The sequence below is a fragment of the Pezoporus wallicus genome, unplaced genomic scaffold (assembly GCF_028554395.1).
Source record: "Pezoporus wallicus isolate ANWC-B61680 ecotype Strahan unplaced genomic scaffold, APGP_CSIRO_Pwel_v1 contig_3817, whole genome shotgun sequence".
In the NCBI taxonomy this organism is placed as follows: Eukaryota; Metazoa; Chordata; class Aves; order Psittaciformes; family Psittacidae; genus Pezoporus; species Pezoporus wallicus.
In genome coordinates this window covers 12,513,859-12,531,047 of record NW_026635157.1, presented here as the reverse complement: position 1 = coordinate 12,531,047, position 17,189 = coordinate 12,513,859, and the positions used below count along the sequence as shown (strand labels likewise).

Below are 17,189 nucleotides of genomic sequence, written 5' to 3'. Positions count from 1 at the left end.
GGTGTCCAAGCAGCCGCAGAGCTCCTCAAATACGGGCGTGAAAGGCATGTCCCGGGAGGGCAATGAGGCATGAAATCTCGCTGTTCCTTTACATAATAGCAACATCCACATGAAAGGGGAAACACCCGACGTGCCACCAAATATAACTGCATTAGATGGAGGGTATGGGAGGAAAAAAAAAAGCTGCTGCTGGTTTCTCTTTCGCCGAGGCCCTTTCTCGCGCGCATACCACTAAAGGAGCTACACCACCTGTACCTTCAGCAGAATTTAACGGAGTGGAAAACCGAGTTACCGGCAGCACAGTCGCTAAACTGCAGGCAGCCGGGGAAGAAGCAGCCCCGTCACTACGGAGCGGAGCTGTGCCGGGAAGGTGCTCGCTTCCCCACACAGGGCCGACCGAGCTCGTAGCCTGCCCAAAACAGCAGCCGGAACCATTCCCACTCCAGACCTTCTCTCCACGATCCTGACCCGTCGTTCACCCCCGCCTCGGGCCGGCGCAGCATCGTGCTGTCGCCGCCCGGAGACCCAAAGAGGCGAGAGCAGGGCGCCCGCGGCGCCACGATGAGGGTCGCGGGACCACGCCGCGCCGACGGCGAGACGCCTCGCCACCTGATCGTTTTGCGGCGATCCCGGTAATTGCTTCCCGCGTCTCTCTCCGGCAGGTGCCCAGAGCCCGGCGGGGGGACTGCCCGTGCCGAACGGTACCACAGGGCAGTATCGAGGGACCGCTTCCCCGCACGGCTGCAAGCCTATCCCTGACCCTATGTGCTCCCGAGGAGCCAGAAAAAACCGGTGATGTCCAGGCCGATTTCGTGGCCGCAGCGCGCCGACCGCCGCCGGCCCCTCCCGGGCAGCATTCCGACAGCAGGAGCTGGAGAAAAGCGTTCCCAGGAACGTGGGAAAGTGGACGGAAACGAGGGACAAGCAGAGGGGCACAGTCACCTAGGGTGAAAGATTACATTTCTGCGGAGATCGTACCACTCCGAATGTGTATTGTCAGGAAGCCGGAACTGGAAAACACAAGACAGAAGAACTGGGAGGGGGGAATCCCAGACAAAAGCAAACTAAAACCCGCCTGCTACAGATCCGGTAACCAAGCCACTAAACTTCCTCCGAGTCTTTTCCAGCCGGGATTATCGCCGCGCTTGTTTCCCGTCCCTGCAAGTGCCGGTACCCTTCGGGAGCCCGTGAGTGCCCTCCGGGACGGGGCGGCTTGCCTGGCTGGGCCGGGATTTATACTTTTCCCGGGATACACACAAGCCTCACACCCACGTTCCTGCATCCTACAAGTCACTCCGCGGCACCCAAGAAACAGCGGTTAGGGCTGCCCGCCGGCGCTTTGCGGGACGGGGAGGGGGGCTGGTTCGGCTCGGATTTTACAGGCCAGGGTGGGATGGCGGGGCTTCTTCCCTTCTCCCTTCGGCAGCATAGGAGGGCTAGGGACCAGATGTCATTCCCCCGAAGGGGAGCACCGGCGATGCTCGCGAACCCTGTTCACCCCCCAGCCCCGTGCTGGGGGCAAATGCCCCGCTCCGCTCCCCGCCTGGCGCGGGTCGAGGGCGGCCAGGCCCCCTGCGGGGTCGGCGGCTGCCCGCCCGCGCCTCCACGGTGGGCGGCCCCCCCTCCCCGCCCGTCACCCCCGGCGGGGCGGGTCTTGCCGGGGGCGGGCCGTCGGGCTTGAGGCTGTGCCGCGGCGTGGGAAAGCACTTCAGAGAAGGTTTTCTCTGTTGGCGTTGCAGAGCTGAGCTGTGCCCTGCCGCACCGGAGCCCCCCCACCCCCCGGATTTATTTATCACTGCCCCCAGCCCGGTTATAAGCTGTGCTGCATCCTGTGCCCACGATGAAACGACCGTGCGAGGAAACTACCTCAGACAGCGACATGGACGAGACTATAGATGTGGGGAGCGAGAACAACTACTCAGGGTAAGTGGAACGCACACACACCGTCCCTCCGGGGCCGCCGTCTCCGTGGGGACCGGGGTAAAGCGCGGAGGAAACCTGGCCGCCCCGGCGGGGTAGCGAAAGGGGATGGGGCTGTAGTGTCTTCCTCCAGGTCAGCCAGCAGATTGATAACCAGGAGTTTGCCCCGCGGTATAGCTGCCCGAGCCTCGAAATAATCCGGAGCACTCAAGTAGCTTGGGAGACATCAGGCTGCAGTTCATTAGCTCCGCTTAATTTGCCGTTTTCAATCAGATCTTTTCCAAAATAGCTCCTGAGCAGGCCGGACAACCTAAGGGAATGTGCGCCAGCGGGCAGTGAGCTGTGGAAAGTAATCAGGGAGCCACGGCAGCTGAATGGTAACTTCGGCAAGCCGAGGGTGAGCCGTGGTATTCGCGAAAGGGGGATGGCTGGGAGCTCGGCGGGACCCTGCTGGCCTTCACAGCTGGTCTTGCCAACTTAGGGGCACATGCTCTGGAGCCCTGTCTCGTCCAGATCAGTATTAAAAGCTACCGGATTTTTTTGCTTACACATGATGAAATAAAAGCCTTTTCGTGCTCGTGGGTGGTGTAGGTTTAAAAGTGGATTTTGAATTCTGCTCCTGATGTGGGACAATGCAGCATATTGGGGTGGGCAACTGACTTGAGCATCTACTGACTCGAGTAGCAATGGTCAGGATGTCAAAACCTAGCAGGTGAGGTAGAGGTTGTGGTTTCGGAAACCTGTACTTTCCACCACTGTTAGCGTATAGAGGTGGTTCGCGTGGGTTTGCACTCGGTTCTTCAGCCTGTGTTTGGTAGGCAAGGCTTTGTATGCAATGGAAACGAAATCTGCTACGCAGGAGAGTGACCCTTCTCCAGAAAGGGACCTTATTGCTGGCAGGGTGTTCTGTCCGTTTAAAATATATTCTGGGACTGTCAAAAATTAAATGTCTTTCTTTAAAAATACTGTGCAGTGCAAAGCACATCTTCTAAGCGCTGAAAAGAGGAGGTGAAGGACTATGCATAACTAATAACAGTGACCTAAGGTGTCTTCAAAGATCAGTGCCAAGTTGTGCAACACCTGACATCCTTTTATTGTTTCACAGGCAAAGTAATAGTTCTGTCATTCGATCAAATTCCCCAACAACAACATCTCAGATTATGGCTAGAAAGAAAAGAAGAGGGGTACGTTGCATTTAATTATTTTCGCGTGTGACAGTTTGCATGTGTGCTTTGATTTTGCCCTTCAACATTTTTTCTAAACTTAATATGTTTTGGTTTTCTTTGGGAATAGATTATAGAGAAAAGGCGCCGTGATCGTATAAATAACAGTTTATCAGAACTGAGGCGGCTTGTGCCAACTGCTTTTGAAAAACAAGTAAGCCCTTTTTTTTTCGTATTTTCAAATTCTGTGTCTCATCTGGCAATGTTAGTTCTCTTGTAAAAGTCATTAAAATAATGCTGTATGTGTCCTGATCTGGCACAAAGCAGGCATTTCAATAAAATGCTTTGTTGTGGCAAAACTATTAGAAATATAATTCATTATAAGGCTGAAAAACATTTCCATTCTTTGGCTTGTTTTTCCCTTAAGGGTAACTGTGTTCATGTTGCCTCTGTTCTTTCAGTGAATTCCAGTAGTGGTTTGTTAAAAACGTGCTTTATTCCATATAAAAAAAAAAAAAAACAAACAAAACAACTAGCAAACCCAACACAGTTCCCCCAAACTTGGGTGTCAGTTTGCCTTCTGTCTAAACCTTTAAATATAATCTGCTTCACACCTACTTTAAGAATCCTTTATTTTTTAACCTATCATTTCAGTTGCAAACTAATCAACCCAGTTTCCTGAAAAGGGAGCAAGCAACCTGTATTATTCACATTTTAGAGTGACTCTGTAGAAACAGCGCATTAGGAAGGGGAATAGGACCATGAAGTCAGTGATACGTTCAAAGACATTCAGTGAGAAAGTATTTCAGTACAAAGGCTGTAAGGATCCAGGTAGCTTTGGTTCAGCTCCTTGGTCAGGCCAAAAGCTTAGAATAAAATTTGTCCTTTAAAAAAAGAGCATTTTGTTTCTGCCATTCAAATTTTTATTTATTTTTCCACACCTTGATTTTTATTTTTTTTTTAGGGTTTTGGTTCAGTATGTGGTTTTATTCCTGTTTTGTTAGATGTATGTATCTGACGATCTGTGGATATGCACAGTTGACACTACATTGCAATAAAAAGACCCAACTGAAAATAAAGAACCTGACTTCCTTGTAATAGAAAAATAAAACAACAGAAAGCAGAATTTGAGAGCAGGATTGTTAGGCGCTAAATGTCGGTGTTAATTATGGGGCAAGTACTGCACCATATTAGGTCTGTTACATCCTTGGTCTGAACAAAACTTGGTTATAGATAAATTTGAAGTATTGTAATTGTGATGACAGCATCACCTGTCACCTGCAATATTGTTTTGGTAACTAGTAGTTGTAACCATGCCCTGGTGGGGGTTCTGGCAAAACAGTGACAGAGGTGTCTTCAGCTAGATAAACATGGTCAAGAGACAACGGTTGTTTGTCCCATTTTATTGTTTACTTCTTGAAAACCACAAACATTATAAAGCAAGTCCTACAGAGCCTTTGGAAATTACCCAGCACCATGCAGTTTTTAGCTATTAGTCACTCTTACTGAGACAGCTTGTACTGTGTCTATGGAAAAGATGAAGTCTGAGAAAACTACAGGATGTAATTGCATGTAAAATGGGGAATTCTGACGAAAAATTCACACACTAACCTTTGCACAAGGAAAGCGCCAAAAGCAATAAGCAGATAAAAAAGAATTTAGTGTAAAAACGAGTGCATGCTGTATTTTGCTCAGAAAGCCCCACCATTTTTATGCAGTATGCCAAAGGCAAAGTCATCAGCCCTTTTCCAGCTCCTTGACATTCAGCTCACTGGAGTTTCCAAGTTGGAGGTTTAGTTTCGCTTCTGCCTCGCTCTCTCCCTTCTTCCTTCCCCAAATCAAATCACAGCTCTGTGCTCCAGAATCCTTCTCGGAGATTAGAAACTCTTGATGAAGCGGGGCTGCAGAGGGGGAGGGTGTAAACCTTGTCTAACCTGCACGTGTGAGGCTGCAGAGTAGATAAATAAGAGAAAAATTTGGCTTGTGGGATGTGATCCACTGGTGACTGCAGCTTGTGCAGCCCTGGTGTTGGCTGATGCCAAGGGACAGTCTCTTGCACTGGAATAACATTTGCATGGTAAACTCGGTCATCTGGGTGTTCTCCAGATATTGAAAGAAATGCTACCATTCAAAATAGTTTTATTTATAGTTTAATATGTTAATACTACCTTTTGAGTTGTATTTGGTGATTTTCCAGCACCTATTGTAGCTCTGTGGGCCATCCTCACTAACAAAAGATTTTTACTGGCAGAGGAGCTGAACTCTTTCACAGTATTTAGCTTCATTTCCCAGAAAACTAGGCCTTTTGCTAACTTAAAATACCGTGGGGTTGTTTTTTCAGTCGAGAATGAGTATAGAATAGTCAGCAGCCGAATGATACCTCGAAAATTAACAAGCTGTTAAGGAAGAGGGATACTTTTGGGTGTATGTGTCCGCAGGGACACCTGCTGGTAAAAGCACAAAAAAGTATGTTGCTCCAAAGTCTTCATCGATAACTGTGCAGACCTGGCCTGCCAGCCCTCCATTTCTGTCTGTTGTTAAAAAGAAAGCCCAGGAAATTATCTGTTTATCTCATTTCATGAAGATGTCATCTCTACACTATCTTCAGGGCCACAGCTACCCTGAGCTATAGCCTTAATAAAGCAAAATCGTGCTGCTGCTTGTATAGCTAGAGAGGAGACAGCATTAGTCCTTAGACAAGATCTGGGCGGCAGATGCTCACGAAAGAATTAAGCTGAGAATGTCCTAATGATAGGGGAAATTGAAACCATAAGGCTGAGCTCAGTGGAAAGTATATCAAATTAAAGTTTCTAGTACTTGTAAGCCTTTATTTATATGAGTCTCTTTATCTCAAAGGGATCTGCCAAATTAGAAAAAGCGGAAATACTGCAAATGACAGTGGATCATCTGAAGATGCTGCAGGCGACTGGAGGTAAAGGTAAGGAGCCCATGGTTTCTTCTCTAATATTGGGGGAAATCTCAGCAAAAAAAGGTGCTTTGATGAGCTGCGTTTCCAGATTAAAGGAGTGGAAATCAATGCTAATGGCAGGATTGAACTCGTGGGAAAGAACTACTGGGACAAAAGAAGCACTTGACCCTGGGCTTGTGTTTGCTTTCATAACACTGTGGGAGTAAAGGCTTCATTCACAGGCAGCCCAGTCAGAGATTTGTTTGGGGTTTCCAAAGAGCACTGAAATCTGCACAGGGAGACAAAACAAATACACAAACACCAAACATAAACAGGAGGTTTGTGGCAACAATTGTGTAGCACAAAACCGATGCTAAAGCTCATTATCCAGCAGCTATACCGAAGGAAGTGGATGGAGAGGAACTTTCATTGTTTATGTATTTTCTTTGTTCTGGAAAGACTTTTAAATGCCAGGTTAGACTGTCTTGTTCCCCAGAACAAAACCCAGACTTGCTCTCTGCAGCTCCAGGTACCTGATAAAGCAGACTCTGAGCTCACATTTGCATGATGTATTTGTATGTCAGAGGTCTGGGCAGTTCCCTCGGCGCTGGCATGATGCAGGGGCTGCACTGGCTGACCCGCTGGATCAGCCGACTGCTGGGAGCCAAGCACACCTCGCTTGTGCAAGCTGACAGTCCTGAGGCTGGAGGCCAAGTGATTTCAGCCACCCACGAGGTATTCTGTGTAGTCATGGGTTTGGAACTAACTTGGACTGAAAAACTTGCTGGCCTCCTGTAGGCACAGTCTCATGTCCTGTGCCATCGACCGTGATTATGGTTCAAATTGCTGTAATGGAAACCAGCCGATTTTTCACAAACCCACTGGCTATATAGGTAAAGGCTAGAAAAGAAGCTGCTGTTGCTTTCTGTCTTCCTTTTTTGATTAAAGTTTTTAGTCTGTGATTGAATTACTGCTCCTCTCTGTACCTTGCAGTGATTATAGAACTCAGAATTGGTGCATGCTTAGCAACAGATGGTTATGGGAAAGCATGCTGAAGGCTGGTATTCTGTTGTTTGTGAAAATTGACACCAGGCTGACATACCTTTTTTCTTGGTGTTAAGAGGCTTTTGTTGGGAGTCCAGTTAAGCTTAAAATTCATAGGTAACTTGTTCTATAAGCGGTGAAAGGAATTTTCTTGCCCTTCATATAACAGACGTGCATCTTGATTCCTCAGAAAATGTGCAAAATTAAAAGAAGTTCATATTTATATCTTAAAAGTGTCTTTTAAAAAGCACTATTTAGTTGGTAAAGCTGCACTCTTGAAAGTTATGAAACACCGGAATTGATTGCGCTTGTGTAATTTAAATTCAGATCCTCTGTGTGTGTGATAGTGCCGTGTTCAATTGCATGGTGGCATGCTGGCTTTCCACAAGCTGTGTCGCCTGGTGCACAGAGTGAACAGTGTTCGGCTGCTGGGGGAACCGATGGTTGTTCTGCTTTGTCCTCCCCATGCAATGTGCAGCTCAGCTAACCCACCCAACCTGACCCTGCTTTGCACTCCTCTGAAAAGCTGAAGCAGCTCCCACCCCTCCAATGTCTGTGCTGATAGTGGGAGGCCAGGAGGTGGCCCTTAATTTAGTATGAAGCCCCCTTTACCTGCCTCCCTACCCCAAAAAAACTTGTGGGGGATTATTTTATAATTGGGTCAGGTGAGGTGGCCCAGCCAATGGGGCAGGGAACAAAGTGCCTGGGATGGGACCTGCTGGGTGGAAAGAGGTGTCAGCAGAGCCCCGGCATCTGGCTGCTGCAGGACAAGCTGGATTTTGTGACCCGTCTCAGGTCAATGCGGTCTCTTCCTTGGTCTGCCACCACAGCCATGCCTCTCCCTGCCCTGGCTAACACCAGCGTGCCTGTGGCTACTGAAGGCCAGTGTGGGGAAGGATGACGCATTGAGGTGCTGGGAGAGGTGATTCTGGCTTATACCCAGAGCTGCCTTCCATCCACCCCATGGCCCATAGTGGGTGGCATATCCATATAATAGCCAGTCACTTCACAAATACTACAGCTTTATCTTCTCCTTCTGGCCCAGAGATAAGAGTAATCTCTCACTGCGTGGATTTAGAAACTTGAAGAGGTTTGCCAGGTAGTACTGGGCAAAGTTTAAGCCTGCATTTCCTGCTTGCTTAATGTTTTACTTTGCAGCCTAAGTAACAGCTTTAAATATAATTTCTTAGCGTGTTTTTAAGGCAGAAGTTTGTTTTATTTGCAAGTGTAGTTATTTCTACTTTGTAACTCATCGTCTGAGTCAGAAACATTTTTGGATCAGGAGAAAAAAGAGTTCCAGCAGTTTTCCTATGGACAAAAGCTGTTACTGCAGCAGGGCGAAATGTGTTCTGATGCCCTCATGGTCCCCTGCATTGAGGAACTGGGGAAAGTTCTTCCTCCTCGTGCAGAAATGGAGGACACCCACGATGGGGAATGCCTGGGGCTAGGCAAACGGGGCTGACTGAGTCAGCCACTGCTCAGCACGCTGAGCCTGAGGTGGGCTTGGCAGAAAACCCAAAGTGGCTCCTGTCTCTGCTCTGCTTTGCAGAGCACTCCAGGCAGGCTTGCTGCTGCCTTTGAGGTCCTGCATGGATCCATGTTTCTGCTGCCCTAATGCAGGTGTGGGCAATGGTCTCCTGCTCATGTTGAGTTAAGTTTTGGCCCGAGTCCAGGGATTTTCGCTGACCCTGCAAGCAAGCGCAGGGGAGGAGTAATTTGTCAACAGTGAGTCGCTTGCTGAAACCTTGGTGTGGTTTTATTGCAGCTTCACTGCAAATTTAGTTTGGGTGACTGACACCTGAGTCAGGAACATGGGTTAATATAGCTGAACGACTCAGCCTGTGTCCGGTGTGCAGAGCAGGTAGCTTACCAGGATAGCCCAAGTAAAGCTGGTGTACGCCGTTCAGTACATAATGCTGGCATGTCCACGTTTTAGGTGGTGGTGGAAGATGTTCTTGGATTTTGGAAACAAACAAGAAAAAATATTTTTCAGTCCCTCTGAGAAGAGGGAAGACTGCAAAGGGGAAACCTGGAAAAGATAACCATCAAAATCAAAACATAATGGAGCCTGGCAGTCCCAGCTCTCATCTCCCCTCTGTTTTCACATCTCAGCCACCATTGGAGACTGAGAGGGAGCCAGGATCACCAGGGCTTTGGGGCGGCTCATCACAGAGCCAGCAGCTGAGACTCCAGAGAAGCTGGTGGCAACCACATCCCCCATGTCTCCTCTGGTCTGGAGGGAGGCTGGGAAGCCCTGGCTTGAGCCACGGCTCTCAAGACTCCCAGGCTGGCTGACTTGTGGCCAGAGCTGGGAGGCGGGTTTGGCTGCATGTCAGCCCCTCTGAAGCTGCCGGAGGTCCTGGAGCCTCCGGCATGGAGTCAGTCCCCACGCCAGGCTGGCTGGCACCCGAGCAGGTACCCTGCTAGCTTGCCACCTCTGCACTGCCTGGCATTTATTTCTCAGGAGTGCACTCAGCCATGGTGTTGCCACAGATCCCTTGGTCACAGTGGGCATAGCAGGAAAAAAGCTGGGAGGAATCAGTGCTTGCTGACACAAGACCTCAGGCCCTCATGCTCACCGATCACCAATCTGGTGGTCAAACTGGTGCTTCTCCTAGGTCTCACACAGCCTCAGCTGAGCAAGGTGGATTGAAGCAAAAGCGCTGCCGAAATTTGGCAAGAAGGGGTGTACAGTGAGTAGGGAATTTGGAGGGACATCTATAAATGTGTCCAGGTTAATTCTATAATGCAGGAGTGCAGCGATGGAAACGCTCCTTTCTAGCTTAAAAGTTGATACCAGTGGGAAAAAAAATACCTAGGATGCTAGCATTTTTCAAAAAGAGATGATTCATGCCAGAGAGCACAAGGCCTAATGCAGGTATTGCTGCCACTTTACTCCATAGTAAGGGCACTCAATCTTCATATACTAGCACACATCATAGTCATGCATATCTAAAAGTTTTCACTGATCGAGGGAAAAAAAACCCATGCCAGCTTGGGAATGGAATGGACATTATTCCCCCAAGGAGAGTACTTTTAAACTGAAGTAGGAAAATTCCAAAAACAGGAATAGGTTTTTGTGGTTGAAGAGCTGCAGCTTGCAGACTAGATTTGATGCTAGACCCTTTTAGAAAGGGAATATCTTTTCATGTGCATTTAATAAGGATTTTTTTTTTTTCCCCCCAAAGCTTTTTTGTCCCAAGCCTGTGGAGCTCCAGTTGCTGTTTGTTGAAATACCTCATGGGCCATATGACTGTCAGTCTTCCATCTCCAAATTAGCAATGGCATTACATAAAACGTTTTCTCAGTAAAGCTTTTTATTGTGTGTGTGCAGAGTCATGACAAGATGTTTTTAGTTTGCAGTTAAGTAACACCGTATGTCATATTGTCTTAATGACTCTGTGAAGTAGATGGGACCTCAGCAGCAGTTACAACAACTATCTCACCATGTCGAGAATTAGTTTGAGAGCGTTAGGATGAATGCCAGCACAGGGAAGACAAGGCAGGGTAGTACATGCAAGCTCTCTGATCCTCAGCCTGTTTCTTTGTGTGAGTAAACGTTTCTTTCACACACATGTGCAGAATCAATACAGCACTGCAGCAGCTTGCTGAGAGGAATTTCAGGAGAGGCATCATGTATCTTTTTAAGTATTATGAGTACTCATGGACTTAATTCTTTTAATTTGTATATTGTCTGCAAAAACAACTGCAACCTATTGCATTACAGGGATGGCCACACAAATCATTTGCAGATCAGAGAACAAACCTTTTGTGTTGCAAATCTTAACCCGTAAGTGGGAGACCCGGCAGCTGCGCAAGGACCAGGTTAGCTGTGTCAGCCAGGAAGCTGCCTCAACATTCAATGCATCTTTTGTCCTCCTCCTCGTGCAGGTTATTTTGACGCCCATTCCCTGGCCATGGATTTCATGAGCATTGGCTTCCGGGAGTGCCTGACAGAAGTTGCGAGGTACCTGAGTTCGGTGGAAGGCCTCGACACGTCAGACCCACTGCGCGTTCGACTCGTGTCTCACCTGAGCACCTGTGCCTCTCAGAGGGAAGCTGCCGCCATGACCTCCTCCATGGCCCACCACCACCACCCTTTGCACCCTCACCACTGGGCAGCTGCTTTCCACCACCTCCCTGCCGCTTTGCTGCAGCCCAACGGACTCCACGCCTCTGATGCCGCCCCGTGCAGACTCTCCTCGGATGTGCCCCCCCACGGCTCTGCCCTGCTCACGGCCACCTTTGCCCACGCCGACGCTGCACTCCGAGTCCCCTCCACTGCCAGCATCGCTCCCTGCGTCCCTCCTCTCTCTACTTCCCTCTTATCCCTCTCGGCCACCGTTCATGCCGCAGCAGCGGCAGCTACAGCTGCTGCCCAGAGCTTCCCCCTCTCCTTCACTGGCACCTTCCCCATGCTCCCCCCCAGCGCAGCTGCCGCCGCTGTGGCTGCAGCAACAGCCATCACCCCGCCGTTGGCCGTATCAGCCACCGCCAGCCCTCAGCAGGCTGGCAGCGCGGGCAACACCAAACCATACCGACCCTGGGGGACTGAAGTTGGAGCCTTTTAAGTGCCCCGTCTCCTTCCCAGTCCAGCTCCCTCCTCTCCATCAGCACACGTGCACACACAGCCCCATGTGCCCACACGCTCCCAGACGCGAGCCTTCAGGACTCAGCGTGTCCTTCTGCTCACCCAAAAGGCCTGGGAGGTGCTGGCAAGGAATGGCACAGCTATCCTCATTTCAGGCATCATCCTACGGAGAGGGCATGTAGTGATACCTTCTTCTTCTCATTCTGGTTTGCTGGAGCCATTTTGAGGGAGCAGCAGTGGCTTTCATAACAGCGTGATCATGTCAGCATGTATAGCTTTCCTGGGAATACACAGAAATACGTAGACATTAGAACTAATAATTCTCCAGCTATGCATCCTTCTTTGGCAAAGCAGTGAGGGACAGCACCTACCAGGCTTCCCCAGGCTAGAAAAAGACTTTGACCTCAATAAGTGCCTGACGTTGAAAAAAAAAATAATAAATAAAAAATTACATATATATGTGTGTGTTCTGCTAAAACAAGTAACATTGCATAGGTATGGAAATGGTATGGGAGAGAAGTGAAATTCTGCATGCAACTTCAGAACTGGGACACCTTTCCAGGAAAGAGTGTGCTTTTGAAGGGGACAGGGGTTTTTAGCCAAAATATTACCGAGGAAGAATGTTCGACAGGCCTAGTTCTCACTTCCTTAGTTCACTTTCTTTGTACAGACTTGCCAGATTGTGACATCTAGCATAGCATTGGTAAAAGCAATTATCAGTGCTGGGATTAATGAATGTTTCAGCACTGCCTGTGAGCCTTGAAGCACCCTTTTTATGGCTTAAATATGGTGCTAGCTCCTATCTGCACAGTGAATTTGTCATGCACCCAGAAGTAAACACCTATTTAAATTGTGCACACTTGGATGCAGTTGATTCATGCCAATACAAGAGACTCAGTGTTTTAAGAGTTCAAATTCACTTATTTAGCTGTATTTGGACATTTAGCTGATTCCGTGCAAGTTTCCTCTTCACTATCAACTTCTGGGAGAACGGTCGCTCTGGGTATGAATGAAGTTATGGTAGGGACAGTTTTAAAATTGGCTGTTAAGACGCCAACATTGTAACATGGGTTTGATTCCAAACCAAAATGAATGTATTAAGGGGGGTGTGAGTAAATTATTTTGTCAATACCCAGACAACTAGTGCTGCATAAAATGGTTTGCTTTCGTTTTTTATTACAGTGACTTAAAATAACCTATGTATTTTAATACATCCAGTCAAGAACTAGAGATTTTATGTAAAAAAATTAAAAAATAATAAAAATAAAACACAGCATGTATTATTATGCACTTGATTTCTCTGCTGTGTGGAGAAAGCAATAAGCATTGAGAATGTTAAACATTATGCAAAATATACTTTAAAATATTTGTTTTAAAAATACTGTACCTAGTTGGTCTTATGCATTACTTTGTTAACCTTTTTCTATGCAAAAGCCTTTACATATCACTAATTAAACGAAGTCCTTTTTGACTGCGTTTTATGGATGATTTGTTGCAGTTTTTGTTTGCTCTTGAGGAATACTCACGCACTCAAAGTTAGTTTCTGCCACTGATAAAAAGCCTGTCGGCTGCTCTGTCCTCTGCTGCTCCCCTTTGCTCAGGCACTTAGCCTGTCTTATACAGTGTGCTCTGAAATAGACAGAAAAAAAGCAGCTGGTAAAGCAACACTGGTTTTCAGGCTTGTCAACTGGTTCTGCACTGACAGTATGCTTAATGATGCAAACACATCTGCACATCCTGGGGAGCCCCCAAAATGGTGGGAGTTTCTAGGTTCAGCTTTCCTTCAGATCCTGACTATGAGCCTGTGTTCAGAAGGGGAAGAGTGTAAGCCAATGACATCATTAAATATCTGGATTGAGAGAGGGTAGTTTTTACTTCCAATTCTGGTCTTCTAATTTACTGGTTCTTACTGAGGCAAGGGTTTGTTACTGTTCCATCTGAATCTGCAAATCCCATCTGTAGAAGGCCTATAAAGCTCTGTTCTTAAGGATAAGCACAAAGTCTTACATGCCCCGAAGACAATAAAAGATTATTATGCCCAAGGAGCAGCTGACAAGACTGAGCCACAGAAACAGGGTGATCATCCTACAGCCAGAGAGACTTCATCTGTCATCAATATGCAGCCTCAGCTCAGTGGCTCACACCCCATCAGCCCTTTTTCCCAAATGTTAAACATGTAAGCCACCCCCACCTGCACCAACTGGTCTCCAGCACCCAGGTGAGGAGGGAGTGATTTGCTTGAATAGCAGGCGGTCCCATGGAGAAAATGGACAAAGGAGAGGGAAGAAGGCTTGCTACCCCTGCACTGTAAATCATCGTTGATATTCTTTGAAGTTTTGTTGTTTGAGGGAAATTTGACGTTTTCTGACTCAGGACACAAATGCTGTACTACTGTTCAGGTGTGTTTAGCTGCATTCAGTTCAGGTGCCATTCACTTTCTGCAGTTTCAAGAATAAAAAAGGACATTAGCCAACTTGCAAGTAGATGAAAAGTGGGCTTTATTTACATAAAAAAGAGCAGGATGCAGTCCTACTTGACTTTAGGCTGTTAACTATTAACCTGCCCTCTAAAAGCCTGGTAGGAGGTTTCACAGGCATCTTACTGTGTTAAAAATGGGCAGCCACTAACTTGGTTTCACCTAAATGAACCTAACTTGGCTTCACTCTAAGTGATGTGCCCCCAAACATAACCATTTGTTGCTGCGAATGCAAATTTTGCCTAGTTCTAAATATAAAAGGAGTTTGAAAAAAGAGAGACCTCTCAGAGTTTCTGAGAGACCAATTAGACAAAAGTATAGTTATTTTAGTATCCTGGAACAACACCATGGATGGATTTGTGCATCCAGTGTGTTTAGGCTTATCCCATTTTCACTGTCACAAAATAGGCCAAATTCATGGACACTGGGTTGCAGATGTCTCTATTTCTTTTTTTGTTGTCTTTTAGATTGTTTTGTCTTTTAACCTGAGTCACCTAAATGGACCAGGAAATGAGATGGGGGTTCAGTCTTCATGCCTGTTTATCCCTAGCTTCTGTTGGCAATGTTACCTCCCTCGAGTGGCTGAAGATTTCCCAAGCGAAAAACTAGTGGAGAAGCAGCCTATTTCACATGTGCTGTTGGAAAAATATCAGAGAGTAATAGCCTCTAATGGCTTTGGCTGTAGCTATAGGAGTCTATGCAATGTTTAGAACAGAGCAAGGGTAAGCTGTTTCCTTGGCATAACCAAGATCCGAAAGGCAGGACTTGTGGCTGTGCACATGCAACCTTTCCTCAGCCCTTTTCTATCTTTATTCTGCATTCAACGATGAATGGACCTGGAGAAAGAAGAAAGTCTGTGATTTATATAATTTAGGGTTAGATCATAGCACATAGCACAAGAGGACAGACCAGGCTGCTTGCTGAATAGTAAGCAGTTGGCTTTGACTAACTTTTCAATGGGTGGGTTTGCAACCTTAAATTCCAGTTACCAAGAGGATCGAAGAAGGTTATGCATTTTCCTAGAATGTTTTTCTTAAAAGGAAAAACCTACAAACCAATTCTGTCACTCAGCATTAACAGGCTTGAAACCTTAGCCCTCAGCAGTGCAAATAAGAAGCACTTAGGCTGCTGAGAGAAGATTATTACCCTAGAGAGGAGATGGGCAACAGAGGGGTGGTGCTGCCTGTCCTCCCAGGGTTCTGATTGCAACTGGAGGAAATCCGGCACTAGGTATTGCCCCAGAAGAAAAACCGGCTACTGCGGCTGAGGGCTGAATGCATATATTCAAAACAGAATAGTCTGGCAGTTGTTCAGGCAGATGTAGTCATAGCCAGGAGGTGTCAGTTCACGCTGCTGCCTCCTTACTGTGAGCCTTTAAAATGTTTGTTTGCAGCTACTCTGAAAAATGATACTTCAATCAGGATGCCATGAGATAGGTAAAGGGCATTTAGCGAGGCCTGGGACTTGAATATTAGCAAGTTCTTACAGGCATTGTAAAGGAGGTGTTTGTTCTTAATAGGAAAGGTCACAAGCACCTTTTCATCAGAAGATACGACATCAGAAAATACTGCTGAAGAGTGGACTGTTAGCGGCTCTTTAGTAACCAGTCTCATTAGTCATCTGCTTTTATAGGCACAGATAGCCTTGAGATCACACAAATGAGGACCTGAGTCATTTAACAGTCACGGATAGTTTTGTTCAACTTCGAAAAAAGATAAAGGAATTGGTATGGCTTTGTTTGCAAGCTTCGTGTGCCCAGCCTCATTTGTGTGAGGTTGTTACCCGAAACTGAGTATTATTTTACTCAACCCTGGAATTTTTACTTGTGCTCTGTTCCTCTGCTTCAGCATTTTGCACAGCACAGATCTGTGTTTTTGGAAGCTGGTGCATAAAGGTCTCAAAACAGATGACCACAAGCAATACATCTGACCATGACCAGAAATTATAAGCAAGGGAGCACCAGGCAGGTGCTAGAAATGCTGGGATCTCAACTTGAGGGTGAACTGACTCTTTCCTGATTTGCAAATAGAACAAAATTTTGACAGATAATTACCTGCAAAAAGGTGGTTTGGTTTGGTTTTGGTGGGGTTTCTTTTGATTGGTTGGTTCCTCACGATCCAGTAATTGCTACTGCTGGAAGATGTAAAATGCTATTAAGAAATAAGTATAATCACTTAGTCAGTATTCAGATGCCTAAATATTTGCCATGTCCTAAGCTAGGCTCCTGCTATCACTCTGGAAGGTGCAGGTCTCCCTTGTGTCCTGTGTCACTTCTGCCAGCCCTGTGCAAACTCAAGGTTGCTTAAGTGGCGCTTAAATGTATATGGTCAGGCAACTGAATTTCTCCTTCTCCATCTTGTATCATCCCTGGATAGGATTTGAAGCTTAATAATATTTTCACACTTGATCTAATGTTTTCAAAAAATCAGCTTCCTTCTCACCTGAAAAAAAACAACAGAACAGCATCAAAATTATTTGATAATGTGGTGTTATAATCTATCAAGCTTGTAAAACTAAGACCAGTCAACACCTCATTCATTCAACACTAACTTCAGAGTTTCTTTTAATGGTCTGGCTGCAGTAGTGGCAGTGATTATAAGATGATGTCGATATAATTTCTTTTTAAAGGGACGTTTTTCTGCGTTCATGGTGCTAGTGCAAGCTGAGGTGTGTGAATTAGTGTTGTACCCTAGAAACTAAAAACTCAGAAGCAAAAGGAAATGAATGTGGGAAGTAAAAGGAAGTGTGTGGGGTTGAATTACTTTCATGGTCCAGAGAGGAGGACTCCTTTTTTACAGCTACAACTGCTGATACTGAATTCAAGCAAAGGTAAACATTTTAGACAATGTTTATCTGAACAGTGCTATTACTTATTCTACAAGAAAGTCCTGAGGTATTGACTTAATTTTGTTTTTTGTACAGTCCATATTCACCATTTTTCTCTTCTACAAATGAAAGTCTTCAGGATGAAAAAAAATTACCTTGACGCAACACTGAAGTTGTGATTGCAATCGCCTAGCAGCTGGCAAACTTCTAACTTTGCCCGCATCTTCATGGAATTTATGCTTCAAGACCTCCTTCTATGGA

General features: G+C 46.5%; 1 protein-coding gene across 1 annotated transcript; it reads left to right on the top strand.

The window, feature by feature from the left end:
• The first annotated feature begins 1,778 nt into the window (after nucleotides 1-1,778).
• HEY2 (hes related family bHLH transcription factor with YRPW motif 2) lies at nucleotides 1,779-11,749 on the top strand. Its single transcript, XM_057409290.1, has 5 exons — nucleotides 1,779-1,923; nucleotides 3,026-3,104; nucleotides 3,214-3,297; nucleotides 5,940-6,021; nucleotides 10,927-11,749. Exons 1-5 carry the CDS (start codon nucleotides 1,841-1,843, stop codon nucleotides 11,604-11,606), a joined length of 1,008 nt encoding a protein of 335 aa, XP_057265273.1. The 5' UTR covers nucleotides 1,779-1,840; the 3' UTR covers nucleotides 11,607-11,749.
• Nucleotides 11,750-17,189: the final 5,440 nt, after the last annotated feature.